A 17,595-nucleotide genomic window follows, 5' to 3' on the forward strand; every position below is an offset into this window, starting at 1 on the left:
TTGAGATACGTCCCATCAATACCTAATTTATTGAGAGTTTTTAGCATGAAGGGTTGTTGAATTTTGTCAAAGGCCTTTTCTGCATCTATTGAGATAATCATGTGGTTTTTGTCTTTGGTTCTGTTTATATGCTGGATTACATTTATTGATTTGCGTATGTTGAACCAGCCTTGCATCCCAGGGATGAAGCCCACTTGATCATGGTGGATAAGCTTTTTGATGTGCTGCTGGATTCGGTTTGCCAGTATTTTATTGAGGATTTTTGCATCAATGTTCATCAAGGATATTGGTCTGAAATTCTCTTTTTTGGTTATGTCTCTGCCAGGTTTTGGTATCAGGATGATGCTGGCTTCATAAAATGTGTTAGGGAGGATTCCCTCTTTTTCTATCGATTGGAATAGTTTCAGAAGGAATGGTACCAGTTCCTCCTTGTACCTCTGGTAGAATTCAGCTGTGAATCCATCAGGTCCTGGACTCTTTTTGGTTGGTAAGCTATTGATTATTGCCACAAATTCAGAACCTGTTATTGGTCTATTCAGAGATTCAACTTCTTCCTGGTTTAGTCTTGGGAGGGTGTATTTGTCGAGGAATTTATCCATTTCTTCTAGATTTTCTAGTTTATTTGCATAGAGGTGTTTGTGGTATTCTCTGATGGTAGATTGTATTTCTGTGGGATCAGTGGTGATATCCCCTTTTTCGTTTTTTATTGCATCTATTTGATTCTTCTCTCTTTTCCTCTTTATTAGTCTTGCTAGCGGTCCATCAATTTTGTTGATCTTTTCAAAAAACCAGCTCCTGGATTCATTAATTTTTTGAAGGGTTTTTTGTGTCTCTATTTCCTTCAGTTCTGCTCTGATTTTAGTTATTTCTAGCCGTCTGCTAGCTTTTGAATGTGTTTGCTCTTGCTTTTCTAGTTCTTTTAATTGTGATGTTAGGGTGTCAATTTTGGATCTTTCCTGCTTTCTCTTGTGGGCATTTAGTGCTACAAATTTCCCTCTACACACTGCTTCGAATGTGTCCCAGAGATTCTGGTATGTTGTGTCTTTGTTCTCGTTGGTTTCAAAGAACATCTTTATTTCTGCCTTCATTTCATTATGTACCCAATAGTCATTCAGGAGCAGGTTGTTCAGTTTCCATGTAGTTGAGCGGTTTTGAGTGAGTTTCTTAATCCTGAGCTCTAGTTTGATTGCACTGTGGTCTGAGAGACAGTTTGTTATAATTTCTGTTCTTTTACATTTGCTGAGGAGAGCTTTACTTCCAACTATGTGGTCAATTTTGGAATAGGTGTGGTGTGGTGCTGAAAAAAATGTATATTCTGTTGACTTGGGGTGGAGAGTTCTGTAGATGTCTATTAGGTCCACTTTATGTAGAGCTGAGTTCAATTCCTGGATATCCTTGTTAACTTTCTGTCTCGTTGATCTGTCTAATGCTGACAGTGGGGTGTTAAAATCTCCCATTATTATTGTGTGGGAGTTTAAGTCCCTTTGTAGGTCACTGAGGACTTGCTTTATGAATCTGGGTGCTCCTGTGTTGGGTGCATATATATTTAGGATAGTTAGCTCTTCTTGTTGAATTGATCCCTTTACCATTATGTAATGGCCTTCTTTGTCTCTTATGATCTTTGTTGGTTTAAAGTCTATTTTGTCAGAGACTAGGATTGCAACCCCTGCCTTTTTTTGTTTTCCAGTTGCTTGATAGATCTTCCTCCATCCCTTTATTTTGAGTCTATGTGTGTCTCTGCACGTGAGATGGGTTTCCTGAATACAGCACACTGATGGGTCCTGACTCCTTATCCAGTTTGCCAGTCTGTGTCTTTTGATCGGAGCATTTAGCCCATTTACATTTAACGTTAATATTGTTATGTGTGGATCTGATCCTGTCATTATGATGTTAGTTGGTTATTTTGCTCGTTAGTTGCTATAGTTTCATCCTAGCCTCGATGGTCTTTACAATTTGGCATGTTTTTGCAGTGGCTGGTACCGGTTGTTCCTTTCCATGTTTAGTGCTTCCTTCAGGAGCTCTTTTAGGGCAGGCCTGGTGGTGACAAAATCACTCAGCGTTTGCTTGTCTGTAAAGTATTTTATTTCTCCTTCACTTATGAAGCTTAGTTTGGCGGGATAGGAAATTCTGGGTTGAAAATTCTTTTCTTTAAGAATGTTGAATATCGGCCCCCACTCTCTTCTGGCTTGTAGAGTTTCTGCTGAGAGATCAGCTGTTAGTCTGATGGGCTTCCCTTTGTGGGTAACCCGACCTTTCTCTCTGGCTGCCCTTAACATTTTTTCCTTCATTTCAACTTTGGTGAATCTGACAATTATGTGTCTTGGAGTTGCCCTTCTCGAGGCGTATCTTTGTGGCGTTCTCTGTATTTCCTGAATCTGAATGCTGGCCTGCCTTGCTAGATTGGGGAAGTTCTCCTGGATAATATCTTGCAGAGTGTTTTCCAACTTGGTTCCATTCTCCCCATCATTTTCAGGTACACCAATCAGACGTAGGTTTGGTCTTTTCACATAGTCCCAAATTTCTTGGAGGCTTTGTTCATTTCTTTTTATTCTTTTTTCTCTAAACTTCCCTTCTCTCTTCATTTCATCTTCCATCAGTGATACCCTTTCTTCCAGTTGATCGCATCTGCTACTGAGGCTTCTGCAATCTTCGCGTAGTTCTCGAAACTTGGCTTTCAGCTCCATCAGCTCCTTTAAGCCCTTCTCTCCATTGGTTATTCTAGTTATCCATTGTTCTAATTTTTTTTCAAAGTTTTTAACTTCTTTGCTATTGTTTTGAATTTCCTCTCGTAGCTCAGAGTAGTTTGATCGTCTGAAGCCTTCTTCTCTCAACTCATCATAGTCATCCTCCATCCAGCTTTGTTCCGTTGCTGGTGAGGAACTGCGTTCCTTTGGAGGAGGAGAGGTGCTCTGTTTTTTAGAGTTTCCCGTTTTTTTGCTCTGTTTTTTCCCCATCTTTGTGGTTTTATCTACTTTTTGTCTTTGATGATGGTGATGTACAGATGGGTTTTTGGTGTGGATGTCCTTTCTGTTTGTTAGTTTTCCTTCTACCAGACAGGACCCTCAGCTGCAGGTCTGTTGGAGTTTACTAGAGGTCCACTCCAGACCCTGTTTGGCTGGGTGTCAGCAGTGGTGGCTGCAGAACAGCGGATTTTCGTGAGACCACAAATTCAGCTGTCTGATAGTTCCTCTGAAAGTTTTGTCTCAGAGGAGTACCCGGTTGAATGAGGTGTCAGTCTGTCCCTACTGGGGGGGTGCCTCCCAGTTAGGCTGCTCAGGGGTGAGGGACCCACTTTAGGAGGCAGTCTGTCCGTTCTCAGATCTCCAGCTGCATGCTGGGAGAACCACTACTCTCTTCAAAGCTGTCAGTCAGACAGGGACATTTAAGTCTGTGGAGGTTCTTGCTGAGTTTTTGTTTGTCTGTGCCCTGCCCCCAGAGGTGGAGCCTACAGAGGCAGGCAGGCCTCCTTGAGCTGTGGTGGGCTCCACCCAGTTCGAGCTTCCTGGCTGCTTTGTTTACCTAAGCAAGCCTGGGCAATGGCGGGCGCCCCTCCCCCAGCCTCGCTGCCGCCTTGCAGCTTGATCTCAGACTGCTGTGCTAGCAATCAGCGAGACTCCGTGGGCATAGGACCCTCCGAGCCAGGTGCGGGACACAATCTCCTAGTGTGCCGTTTTCCAGGCCCGTTGGAGAAGCGCAGTATTAGGATGGGACTGACCCGATATTCCAGGTGCCGTCTGTTTCCCCTTTCTTTGACTAGGAAAGGGAACTCCCTGACCCCTTGCGCTTCCCGAGTGAGGCAATGCCTCGCCCTGCTTCGGCTCGCGCACAGTGCGCTTCACCGTCTGTCCTGCACCCACTGTTAGGCACTCCCTAGTGAGATGAAACCGGTACCTCAAGCAGAAATGCAGAAATCACCCGTCTTCTGTGTCGCTGGGGCTTGGAGCTGGAGACCGGAGCTGTTCCTATTCGGCCATCTTGGCTCCACCCGTCCGGTTTGTTCGATATCATCTTACATAGCCATACCAAGTTATCAAAACCAGGACACTGACCATTCATCAAACTACTGACTATATGTGGGGTTTTGCCAGTTTTTACATGCACTGTATTTTTGGCGTATAGGTTTATGAAACTTCATCACAGGTATAGATGAAAACACCTAGGCTGGGAGCGGTGGCTCACGCCTGTAATCCCGCACTTTGGGAGGCCGAGGCGGGCAGATCACGAGGTCAGGAGATCGAGACCATCCTGGCTAACATGGTGAAACCCCGTCTCTGCTAAAAATACAAAAAATTAGCCAGGCGAGGTGGCACACCCCTGTAGTCCCAGCTACTCGGGAGGCTGAGGCAGGAGGATGGCGTGATCCCAGGAGGCGGAGCTTGCAGTGAGCCGAGATCGTGCCCATTGCACTCCAGCCTGGGCGACAGAGCGAGACTCTGTCTCAAAAAAAAAAAAAAAAAAAAAAGAAAACACCACCACAGTCAGGATACAGAGCTGCTCCATCACTGCAAAGGAACTCACTCACGCACTCGCTTTGTAGGCCACTCCTCCCAAGCCCCTCCAAACACTGACTCCTGGAAACCCCTGATCCGTTCTTCATCACTATAATTTTGTTCCTTTGAATGCTTTTTGATGTTTGAACCACGTGAATGTATTATCTTGTCAAACTTTAAATAAATAACAAGAAGAGGACCAAATCGCTCTTCACTGATTTTTTATTTAAGTGTGTGTGTGTGTGTGTGTGTGTGTGTGTGTTTTAATGGATCAAGAGGTTGCAATTACTCTTTAAGAGCAAGCGAAGTGGCTCACGCCTGTCCAGCGAGATCTAGGTTCCAAAGACACTGAAGAAAGATTCCTCTCCTCCTCTCTGTTGCTCCCCATACCTGGGGATATTTTGTGCTTGCTGCCTCTGGGGCTCACAAGTGTGCCATCCCTTCTCCACAGCCTGTTATCTGTGCCAGGGTGGGTTAGTTCTGCCTGCCTCTGCTCACCTTGCGCTTGGCAGAGACTTGCTCATGGTAGCGGTCAGAGGAGTCCCCGGGGATCTCACTGGCCCATAGTGTGATTCCCACTACGGTGTATGCATAGCCAATCACCAGCAGGGGGAGGAAGTAGATCAGCACAGTCACACAGATGTGGTACCTACAGCAAGGTAAACAGGAAAGGTCAGTATAAGATACTTATTATTTTAGGTTTTTTATTTTTGTTATTGTTATTGCAGGGGCAGTCAAGCCTTGGCAGCTACCTTTCTCAGCATTTGCCATTAATAAGCTTGGTCTATAAAGCCCACTCCAGGGAGACTTGTCACCTGCGTAGGGCGGATAGGTGATACTAATGAATACACTACAGAAAACAAATCTTTTCAATTTATGTTTTTCTTGTGGACTTTTTTCATAATGAATACTCCTGTTCAGATTGAAAAAAAGAGAAAACATTGATGACAGGGCACTGAATCTGTTGTATACCCACAGCAATTTCAGTTGATGATCAGTTCAATATCACTTGCCCCCGACCACCCCCCCAAAAAAGAACGCAAACTCAGGCTACATTAATAGAAGTACAGTCTCTGAATGAAGGAGGTAATTATACCACTCAATTCATACCTGCCAGACTACACTTATGCTCAATTTAGTGCAGGGTTGTAGACCAACTAGTACATTCAGTTGAGAACTACCATGATGGTTGATAAGGCCCAGTTCATGCTATGTGATAAGTGGATTTATCGGTATCAGAATAATTGGCCTGAATGAGAGAGATAAGACTAATCCTAGAACTCGGATTAGTGAGTGGGTGAAAGCCACATAGCATAAGCCATTTCTAAGCCTGGGCTTTGAGAATATATCTTCAGATAGAAGCTGCCTGGGTCCCTGAATTACCCCTTGGAGGATAGGTGCCAATTGACTCACATTTGACTGGGACATGAGCAAGAAACAAACCTTTGTGGTGTTAAGCCACTGAGATGTTGAGGTTTGTTACAGCAGCACAATTTATCCTTTTCTGTTAAAAGGAAGTTTCCTTTTAAGTAGAAGACTTAAATAAAGTTTTTGAATTTTGGGAAAATATATTTTTCATGGGGTTTGGGGGTCCTTGGTTTGTCTGGTTAGTTACAGCCCTTTTCTTAGATGTGAGTATAATGGAGATACTCAGAATTCCTAATAATAATAATAATAATACTGGGAAGAACAGCTAATATTTGGGGGTACTTACTCCAGATCACTGTGCTAATAATAATGCTAATGATAGTATTAATAGCAGAAATGGTAGTTAAATTTGAGTGTTGATGAAAAGCACAAAGCCAAGCATTTTACTAGCATTATCTTATTTAATCCTTAAGCAAATGATTGGGTAGGTACTATCAATCCCATTTGGTAGATGAGGAAACCAAATTTAGAATTTAATTAATTTTCCCAAATTCACAGCTGGTAAAGGGAGGAGCTGAGATTAGAATCCAGGTCTGTGATGTCAGAAAACCAGCCTCTTGTCAATGGAGAAAAGCCACCCAATGATTTTTTTCTTCCACTCTGTTTACCATTCATGCTTATTTTATGCAATGATTTTCTTCCAATGAGGAAAACCCACTTACTCACTCAATTTCTCCTTTGTAGATACTCTGTTTCCTTTTAATCACTTCTTTGTAAAGCCTCACGGTTTTTGCTACTTATTCAGTCGCTCTGCATATCAAATTTGCATTTGAAGATACTCGAAGAGTGCTTAAGTGACCAATCACAGATTGCACCAAGCAGGGTGTGAGTGCATGTGTTCTGCGCAGACAGGCTGCTCCAGTCTCACCTGGCTTTCAAAACCCTCTGAATTGTCGCCTCCTGTGGGAACCTCAGGGCTCTCCAGCCACTATGGCAGGGACTGCATATTGTGTTTCCTAGCTGATCTCAGTCCCTCCTGGTTGCTGTAATGGCATTGCTTGTAAGCAAAATGTTTGGAGACTACAGGGGCAGGGAGAACCTGAAAACCTCCAAATTGCACTGACTTCTCCTACCTGAAAGAACAGCCCTGCCTCATGCGGACAAATAGTTCGTGACCAAAACATGTTAGCTGAGCTTTGCTGAGACATTGCTACAGGGCACTGAGTGAGACTGGGTCGGAGTGTGATGGGAGGGACACTATGGTTAACTCGCTGACGCTCCTTACCCCGGACCAGTGGCCCTCAAACTCGAGTGGGCTTCAGTATCACCTGGAGGGCTTCTACAACCCCACAGGGCTGGGTCCCACCCAGAGTTTCTGACTCAGCAGGGCTGGGGTGGGCCTGAGAATTTGCATTTCTAACAAGTTCTCAAGAGATGCTGATGTTGCTCTTTGTGGTTCAGACTTTGAGAAACATTGTCTTAGGCCAATGGTTCTCAACCCCAAATGCACAAGAGAATCACCAGGGAAACTTTTAACATGATCAGTGCCCAAAGGTATTCATTCAATTGGCTTGGGAGTGGGAGCAGGAAATTACATTTTAGAAACTTCCCCCAAGTTATTGTAATAGACAGCTAGCACTGAGAACTCTTTCAGACCTTAGGTATGCAAGTCTATTGGGACTCCATTGTTGTCCGTGATTTAATGACTTTATTAAAGTGTGTAATAACTGTGTTTTCTGGTTCTGTATCTGATGCTTTGGCATCTGGGTCCCTGCAGCTCAGGGAGGGACTGACTGTTTCAGGCAGAGCTAATTCCTTTGGAAAACAAACAACTTTCCACTTGGATGCCTTTCACATGCAAACTAACCGAAACAAAGCCATACTTCCACTTGCTTGCTTTCTTGGGCTCTTACAGGGTAGGACACTATTTTCCTGCCCTAATCACCCAAAGGCAGGCATCAGAAAACTAGGGGCAGCTCCTACACCCTGGAGCCTGCTGAAGTTATTCAAACCAGCCAATCTTAAACCTGTTTACCTGGCCTTGCCTGCTCCTTCCTGAGAAAACCCCAATAAAGGCTTTCCTGTGTGGCTTGGCTTGGTGTGGGGCCGTGGCCCTTCAGCTAGGGAACTGTGAGTAATAAAGTGTCTTTCAGTGGCAACCATGTCCTGATCTGCTGGCCGCACCATACCTGAATACAAAATACAATCTGCTCTTTCCCTTTGTGAAATCACAGATCCGATCATTATGAACATGCAAAGATAAATACATAAACATAATTTATCAGCCTTTAAAAAGTCCATCCCTTTTTAAAGAAGCAAAAGTAATTGTTATTTATGTGAAAACAACAAAAAATATGGGCTTAATTTCAGCTAAAAGGTGTTACAGTCAGGAGCATTGGTTTTTCCATGTTCCTGTAGGGATAATTAAATACAACATAGAAATAGGATACAGCAATTCTATTTTTAGGTATAGACACCAAAAATTGAAAGCCACGACTCAGACATTGTTGGAATCTGCACACAACATCATTCACAACAGCTAAAAGGTGGAAACAACCCAAATGCCCACCAACAGATGAATGGACAAACAAAATGTGGCTTATACATGCAATGGAATATCATTCTGTCAGGCCTCTGAGCCCAAGCTAAGCCATCATATCGCCTGTGACCTGCACATATACAGCCAGATGGCCTGAAGTAACCGAAGAATCACAAAAGTGAAAATGGCCTGTTCCTGCCTTAACTGATGACATTACCTTGTGAAATTCCTTCTCCTGGCTCATCCTGGCTCAAAAGTTCCCCGACTGAGCACCTTGTGTCCCCCGCCCCTGCCTGCCAGAGAACAACCCCCTTTGACTGTAATTTTCCTCTACCTATCCAAATCCTATAAAATGGCCCCACCCTTATCTCCCTTCACTGACTCTTTTCGGACTCAGCCCGCTTGCACCCAGGTGAAATAAATGCTCACACAAAGCCTGTTTGGTGGACTCTTCACACGGACAAGAGTGAAAACATTCAACTTTAAAAAAGAAGGACGTTGGCCGGGCACAGTGGCTCACGCTTGTAATCCCAGCACTTTGGGAGGCCGAGGCGGGCGGATCACGAGGTCAGGAGATCGAGACCACGGTGAAACCCCGTCTCTACTAAAAATACAAAAAATTAGCTGGGCGTGGTGGCGGGCGCCTGTAGTCCCAGCTACTCGGAGAGGCTGAGGCAGGAGAATGGCGTGAACACGGGAGGCGGAGCTTGCAGTGAGCCGAGATTGCGCCACTGCACTCCAGTCTGGGCGACAGAGCGAGACTCCGTCTCAAAAAGAAAAAAAAAAAAAAAGGACGTTATGACATGTGCGACAACATGGATAAAGCCTGCAAATATTCTGCTAACTGAATAAGCCAGACACAAAAGGATAAGCATTGCAGGATTCCATTTATGTGATCTATATAGAATAGGCAAATTCATGGAGACAGAAAGTAGATGAGAGGTTTACCAGGAGTTGGAGGGAGGAGAAGAGAGTTATTGTCTAATGGGTACAGAATCTGTTTGAGATAAAGATGTGGATGATTTTGTTTAGGGGTGGGTGGGTAGAAAATTTCAGCTGTTACAGAAAAGTTGAAATAAAGAAGTAGCTCTGGAAATGGATGGTGGTGATGGTTGTACAACATTGTGAATTTATTTAATGTCACTGAATTGTACACTATAAAATGGCAAATTTTATTATACATGTTTTATCACAATAAAATTTAGTAATAAATTATGTAGGAAAAATTGAGCTAAGCTGGCATTCTAGGTTTCCAGATTCGCAGTCTTTTGCTCCCCCAGGCACTTGACAACTACACCCTTCCCGTGCCACATCCCCACTGAAAAATAAAAGGCAGATTTGATCCTTGGATGAGATAAAAGTTTAAACACATCCTTCTAAATATTGCTCAGATAAACCCCGTTTACACAGAAATTACAAATGCTCAATCCAAACAGTGTCCAACTTATCAAAAATTATAAATGAAGGTAGGTCAAATCAATGAAATTCCATTATTAGAAAACATAAAATTAAATACTTTTTTCACCTTGAGGTCTTTTTAGAAAAGTATTTTTTAAACTATATCTTGTAGTTAACTGGAGACATGTCTATTTATATGTATGTATTTGTTAAAATCATTATTTTAGAGAGTTGGTCAATGAGCCAGCACAATCTTATTTTGTGTGGCTCTATGCTTGCTTAACCTTTCATTCTGCTATTTCCTAGATTTCTGCCAGTTAGGATTTTATCAGCTCTCAGAATTAATATCTGCCTTGGGAGAAGACATCTGGGGTTAAGGATGCACTATAAGTGAACATAACAGCAACAGCAAGAGATAGCAACAGAAGAGACTGGCTGGCCCCCACCTGGTGAGATATGTGCTGGGTTGTCATAGACATGAGAGAACCCAGCACCATGATTTTGATCATTAAATTCTGCTGATGGACTTATCGGAACTTTCAGAAGGAAGGGTCAAGCAACAGCTTCATGCCTTTGTTCATCCCTGTAAGCAGTGAATGAGGCTTGACACATTTTACAGGATAAGCTTGCTGAATGCAGACCATGTAGCCTCAAATCCTGCAGATTCCCTTGTCCTTAATGCCATAATATCTTGGTGCTCATTAATCTAGGTTTCCTTATATCTCACTAGTGGGAGCGTTGTTGAAAGCAAGAACAGTTTCAGTTTCTGAAATAATCCTCAGCATTTGAAATCAAGGTTGACAGGCTTATTAAATAATAACTAGGTGTCTTCATAATGTACTTGGTGGAGACTCTGGGTGCCTTAAGGTAGGGGAAGAAGGCGACCAAGAGGGCACAGCTCTGGGTTCTCCATCTTTATTCTAATTAGATAACTCTGCTTTGCTGGGTTTACGTATAGGCTTTCTGTGGATGATATTGTTTGGGGGTGGGTGGGTAGAAAATTTCAGCTGTTACAGAAAGGTTGAAGAACATTGACATAATCCCAACCCCAATCCAGTGCATTACCATTCTTTGCAATATCCATACTACATAATCATCCAGAATCTTCTTGAATACCCCTTGTGACATGCTGCTCACTAATTCTAAAGCTGAGCTACATCAGCGACCCTTGGAAGCTTATTACAGATGCAGACTCTCAGGCTCCACCCCAGAGGGACAAAATCAGAATATGCATTTTAACAAGACTACCCAGTAATTCCTGTGTATGTTCAACTTGGAAGCACACAGCTCTTGGTCTTGGTTGCACATTGGAATTGTCTAGGGAGCCTTGAAAAATTCCAGTGTGTAGATCCCACTCTAGAGCTTCTGATTTAATTGGCCTGCAGTGCAGCTTTGGGCACCAGAGATCTAGAAGCTCCCCAGGTGATACTCCTGTGCAGCTGGGGCTGAGAATCACTGGCATTGAGACTTCTGATGCTGGTAGCTGCGACTGATGCAGTTCCTCCTTAAACCCAGTGAAAAACCTGTGGTCACGTAGCTTTCACACTTTATCCTATGTCACAAGCAAACCTGAATCTGCAAACCTCCTGGGATGGTCCTGCAAACGCAAGGTGACCATGAACCTGCTGTTCCTCTGAGTCCCCTTTGCATTGAGGGCTTTTGAGGCCATCTCTCATTTGATACAAGCTGAGCAGCCTCGTTCCTCCTGCTCTTCCTCAAATGTCCCTCAGACTCTCTCTCCTTCTCACAGCATGGTGCTAGATGCTTGACTTTTTACTTCCTGGAAAAAAAATTTCAGGTCCATGTGGCTTCTTGATAGTAAAAGAAAGCAATACTCATGTATTTATTGGTTCACTCACATCTGGATGTTAGAGCCAAATTCCAAAGACCTTTGAAAGTTCTCTTGCAGGCAGGCAAAAATTGCAACTGGTTAATCGATAAATTCAGCAAAGATTTATTCAGCACCTGTTCTACATCTGGTCCTGTGCTAGGGGCTGTGACACTGAGGAGAGTCCTAGTTGTTGTTTTCTTCTTCTGGAGCTCACAGTCTGCAGGGGAGTAGTGCCAAAGAGTGCGCCATGGGAAGTAGCTGACAGTGGTTACCTCTTCAAGGGGAGTGGAGACATTAAGGAGGGGCATGAGTGAGCCTTTTTCAAATACAGATACAATGTAAAAATTAAAAATAAGCCTAAATACAATGGTCCAGTGTTTTGTGCATGTGCGTAAGTGCATAATGCATTGGTGAGATATTCAACCAAGCTGGTCAGGGAAGCTTCCTGGAGGAGGAATAGCATGGCTAAACCCTGATATACAAGTAGGAGGTAGGCAGGTGAGGTGGACACTATAGGGAGGGGAGGGAGCAAGTGCAAAGGCATGGGGGAAGAGCCTGGCATGAGGCAGGTACTAAGATGCCATTAGAATTGAACAGGACATGGCTGTGTGAGGAAGTGCCACAAGACTTGGTTGGAAAGGAAGACAGAAGCAAATCATGACAGGCTGGAGAGTTGTGATTTATTCTGAAGTTGGTAGAAAACCATGAGGTGGTTTTAAACAGAGAATGAACATGGTCAGATACTTGTGCTCTGGCAATAGTGGGGCAGGGATGGAGGTGGAAAAGCCCGGAGGCAGTGAGCCTTTGGGGTGCTCTGCAGACCTGGCAGGAAATGGCACTGGCCTGAGGGAGGGCTGTGGCAGGATGGATGCATGATATGAGGGAGAGATTCAGGAAGCACTGTGGCTTGGGGGAAGAGCTGGTGGACTTGGCTGTGGATGGCAGAATTTACCTGAATTTCTGGCCTGGGTGAATGGGGGAGTGAAGGTGACTGTCACTAGTGTGCGGACCCAGGGAAGAGGAACAGGCTTGTTGGGGGAAGTTGGTAGATTGCCTTTTGGATATGTTGACTTGGAGGGCCAGCAGTTAGATGTCTGTGTCTGGATTTGGGCTGATATTGGATTTGGGAGTCCTCATGTGTCCAAAAACCATAAGAAGACAAGCGGATGCAAGATGGCCATGAGAAGAGAGGAGGTCCACAACTGGGGGTTGGGGGCAACTCCAGGGGAGAGGCTGGAGGGGAGAGGGAGGGGCAGGAGGGAGAGAGACTCCAGGGGTGGGTAGAGCCTGCCTCTGAGGGGAGGGAGGATGAAGGTGGGAACTTGCTCTCTGCTTTGGACATCAGAGACCCAGGACAGATTCAATTTTAGTGGCATCGTCAGAGAAGGTGATGATGGACCAGGTGAGTCAAGTGGAAAGTGAGGAAGTGGAAGCAGTAGGTGTAGACTCTATTCTTAATACACTTGGCCATGAAAGGGAGGGGAGAGAGCAGTCGTTAAATGGGGCCAAGGGCCGAAGGAAGCTGTGTGTTTAGTTGAAAGGATAGGGGATATGAAGCCCTCTGTACCTCTCTGACACATCACCCAGTCTACCCTGGGTTATAGTGACACGAGTACATGTCCCATCTTTCTGCAGAGACAGGCCAGGACCAAGCCTCCATCAACTGCACCCAAACACAAGCTCTGGGCAGGAATGTCCCAGAGTTGCCCTGTCTCGCGATGGGGTGACCTATCAAGGCGGATGCTCAAGCGCATGCATTTAATTCATGGAAGAACTGGCATCACAGGATCCCCATGCTCAAATGCTGCTGCCTCCTGGTGGAGTCAATTCCCATGGGGCAGCTCCTCAGAGGGAAGACCACACTGACACCTACCCATGAACAAGACAGGGAAGGAAGCAAATTCTTACTGCAGTCTCTGCTCAAATTGCGCAAGTCAGAATTTCATTGTGGTGTTCTCTAGGTTACATTTTATATATGACTATTTCATCTGCTTGATTAGATTAAATGTTCCTTCTAGGCAGAGCACATGTGGTGCTCCTCTATTTTCATCACAAAATCGGCACCAAGGAAATACTTCACAGAAAAATATCATCTTGGGTTTCAAAAATCATTAGAATTCTCACCAGATTTGTCCCCCTCATCTAGCAAGAAGCCCTCTTGACAGCATCCTCCTCAGAAATTGGCCCAGTATCTGCTTGAATGAGAGCCTTCAGGCAAAGAGCCTGAGTGCCTGAGCTTTTCTTACCTCTTTCTTTAATAGATAGGTTTCTCACTACAAGTACTATATACTCATTGTCAATTTGAAAATATAGACAAGCATTGAAAAAAACTTCAAAGGTTTTTCTAATTATATCACCTAGAAATAAATTCTGAGAAAATGGATTGATATCTTCCTATATCTTCCTGATATCTTCCTACACACACTCGTATTTGTACACACATAAGCATACTGTTAGATTACTTTAAAAACAACACTATGTCACAGTTATCTTTTTATGTCAATAAATATTTCTATAACAAAATTTTTAATAGCTGCAATAATGTTCTATTGCATGGAAGTACCATAGTTATTTAGCTAGTCTTCTATTTCTTCTATTTGGGACATTTGAGTTATTTACAATGTTCTAATATTTAAGTGACACTTTAATTAACATATTCAAATATGTGTTGTTGCTCCCATTTTTATTTCCCAAGGTTAAAGTCACCAGAACTAAGTTACAGCGTTTTTAAAAGGTTTGATATATACTGTCATTTTCCAGAAAATATGTGCCAATCTGTACCAGTTTATGAGATTACCCTTTCATTTGCACAGCTGCACTGGGCATTATCATGTATCATAGTGTTTGCCAACATGATAGGTCATACATGGTTCTCTAATTATAATTCTTAACTCATTGTAAATTAAAATTTTATAATTGTATCAGTCTGTTTTCATGCTGCTGATAAAGACATACCTGAGACCGGGCAATTTCCAAAAGAACGAGTTTTATTGGACTTACAGTTCCACATGGATGGGGAGGCCTCATAATCATGGCGGAAGGTGAAAGGCACATCTCACATGGTGGCAGACAAGAGAAAAACTTGTGCAGGGAAACTCTTCTTTTCAAAACTATCAGATCTTGTGAGACTTATTCACTATCAGGAGAACAGCATGGGAAAGACCTGCTCCCATGACTCAATTACCTCCCACTGGGTCCTTTTCACAACACGTGGAAATTCAAGATGAGATTTGAATGGGGACACAGCCAAACAATATCAATAATTATGCTTTTTAATCATTTTCATTTCTTGTTTTGTGAACTGACCACTTGTATAATTTACTCAATTGTATATTGGGGTGCTCATATTGTCTTTCCTAATTTGGAAAGAACTCTTTATGGCTTCTATTGTATTATACTTAGAAGGACCTTCTCTGTTCCAAAATCACAAAAACATTTACCGATATTTATTTATTTGTTTATTTGCATTCTAACTATTCAGCTAAGGATTTATTTTGTTGAGTATTATGAGAAGAAACTCCAAATTTTTTTTCTCCAACATTGCTTACACTTTTCCCAGGACCACTTATTGGATACTCTATCCTTTTCCTGATGATTTGAATTTGCACTTGGACCACATACCACTCACTGTATTCTTGGCTCTATTTCTGGGTTTTTGTTCTGTTTCCTTCATCTATCCCTCCTTACTGGTGTCAGCTCTGCACCATCTCAACTTTTATGACTTTGTAATACAACCTTTATGTATGGCAGTACAAATCTCCTTTTATTTCTGGGATAGAAACCGACCTGGATTACTCTGGTCTGAACTCAGAACACGTAGGACTTTAATCGTTGAACAAATGAACCTTAATAGTGGCTACACCATTAGAATGTCCTGAATTTTACTTAGTTTTTAAAATAAAATATCTTCAGACCTGCACATTTCTTATGAAGAAGTTTAGAGAATGGTCTCAGTTATTTACGGCCAGGTTGGCAGCTTCTCAGAAGAGATCAGGTTGTAAATCCACTGGCCCTTCCCAGCATGATGTGCATGATGAAGTGTAGTGGTGAATGCTGTTGGTCTGCCTTGGACCTCATGGCCCCATTACAGATTCTTTCTTGGGCAGCAGTCTTAGGAAAAAAAAAGGTTCTGAAAAGGGTGTGTTGCTAGGAATGGCTCAAGAGTCTGGGAATGCTTTAACGAGAGGTATTGAAACACAGACTCATGCAGGAAGAAGCTGAGCTCCCTCACCCACACTCCTCCTCCCTCCAGTCTGCTTAGGGAGAGGAGGGAGGGCAGTAATGGTGTTTGAGGAGGCAAGTGGCTGATAGTCCATCCTGAAATTTCAACTGGGTGGATATGTTAAGAAAAACAAACAAAACTTGAATTCTAAAGCTTCTGCAGGCTTTGAATTGCTGAGAGAGAGCAAGTTAGACGGTCTTTGGGTTGGCTGGGGACCTTATTGTATTTTGGGATAGGAAAAAATAGGGCAGAAACCTAATTTAGGTGGGGAGTGAAAATGCTAAATTGATCTCTGTGGGAAAAAAATATCAAGAGTACAGGTAACAAGAAAAAGGGAAAAAGATACTATATTAAGCATGACAGAAAGAGGGGCGAGAAAGAGTGCGAGTGCACCTGAGCCCCATGGTTGAAAGAGGGACTTGCAAAAGGACACAGCCAGCAAGACATTTCCTGCAGGGATGGCTGCTCAATGCATTGCAAAAAACAGTGGTATCTGAGTGCGAATTCAAGAAAACACAATTTGTCCTAGGCTGTAATTCCCCGATCCAACTCTTCAAATCTTTAGTAAAATATGCCTCATCCAAAAATTCCATGGTAGTGGGGCTTTGAGGAAATAAAGGAGAGTGTTTTCCAGAGTGGAGCCAAGTGGGCAGGCCAGGGCTGGTGGCGACCACAAAGCTCCTAGTGGTAAGTTAAGGTTCTTAGGGTGGAGAAGAGGATGTGGTGGAGAGGGAGACCCTGCCTCAGGAAGCAGGGAGACAGAAAGGGACCTCCTGAATCTGTATTATGCTCCCTGGTCAGCCTTTCCAGCCTGGCAAGTTTATATCAGTCATCTGAAGGGTCCTGGAATCTCTGAGGATGTTCTGCAAGTCCCCCAGCCTGATACAGAAATGTGAGGCAGGTAACTGCCACCAGGTGGCGCCAATCTTCAGCCGGCACCTAGACCAACCAGTATTCATTAGGCATTTCAGTAACCTAGCAAGAAAGCAGCATGCATTTTATGAGGTCGAATTCATTACACGCCACACAGTGCCCACCTCCCAACCCCTACATTCCTTACCATGTCATGGTGCAGTTTTCCAGTATGTGGGGTGTTTTGTTTTAAACCACTGTAGCATGAGTTTTGCAAATCCCCTTGGAATACTGCAACCCTATTGAGGACAAGGCTGCGTTTTATATGTGACATTTGCTCTGAGTATCAGTGGGTACTGATACATGGTTTGCTGATATAATCCACCCACTCTCAAACCCTCTAGATGGGTCTTAACTCTATTGTGTTGTGCTCTGCTTGAGGTTGAGTTAGCTGACTATTGCATCGCCGCAGTGGAAGGCTTTTGGTGGGTGGGTAGGCAGGGACAGATCTGGGATGAGCTTCTCTCGCTGCAGCAGCTGGAATGAACACTGAACTGGGGGTGGGGGTTGTGGGAGACGGATTGGCTACATGCAGAAAAAGTGAAGCTTGTACTTTATCATTCTGTCAAGCACTCCAAATAAGCTTATTTTTGGTGGGACATTGTTTAGAAACTGCTTCAATTGGTGCCAACGGATATGAGTAAACATTTCTTGATATGGTAAGTTACACCATAAATGTGGGTGTTGGTTGGTATTTTACACTTCCTCTCATCTCTCTGGAGTTTGAAAAAGCATTTAAAATAATCAAAACAGTTTTAGTCCCAACAACCTGTGACTAATAGCCATCCATGTCTCTAAGTCTGGACTAAGTGTCCAGACTCATAGTCCTGATGCT

At 43.5% G+C, this 17,595-nt stretch overlaps 2 protein-coding genes across 2 annotated transcripts in view; one reads left to right on the forward strand and one right to left on the reverse strand.

Moving 5' to 3' along the window:
* The window catches only part of POLE4 (DNA polymerase epsilon 4, accessory subunit), a 188,489-nt gene that overhangs the window by 109,649 nt on the left and 61,245 nt on the right, over window positions 1–17,595 (forward strand). The gene's annotated exons all lie outside the window — the stretch shown is intronic.
* TACR1 (tachykinin receptor 1) overlaps window positions 1–17,595 on the reverse strand; it is a 174,615-nt gene that overhangs the window by 11,890 nt on the left and 145,130 nt on the right. Inside the window, exon 3 of the mRNA XM_032177417.1 lies at window positions 4,989–5,139. Within this exon, the coding sequence (XP_032033308.1) occupies window positions 4,989–5,139 (151 nt within the window). The remainder of the gene's footprint in view (window positions 1–4,988; window positions 5,140–17,595) is intronic.

The sequence above is a fragment of the Hylobates moloch genome, unplaced genomic scaffold (genome assembly GCF_009828535.3).
Source record: "Hylobates moloch isolate HMO894 unplaced genomic scaffold, HMol_V3 SCAFFOLD_15, whole genome shotgun sequence".
Taxonomy (NCBI): Eukaryota; Metazoa; Chordata; class Mammalia; order Primates; family Hylobatidae; genus Hylobates; species Hylobates moloch.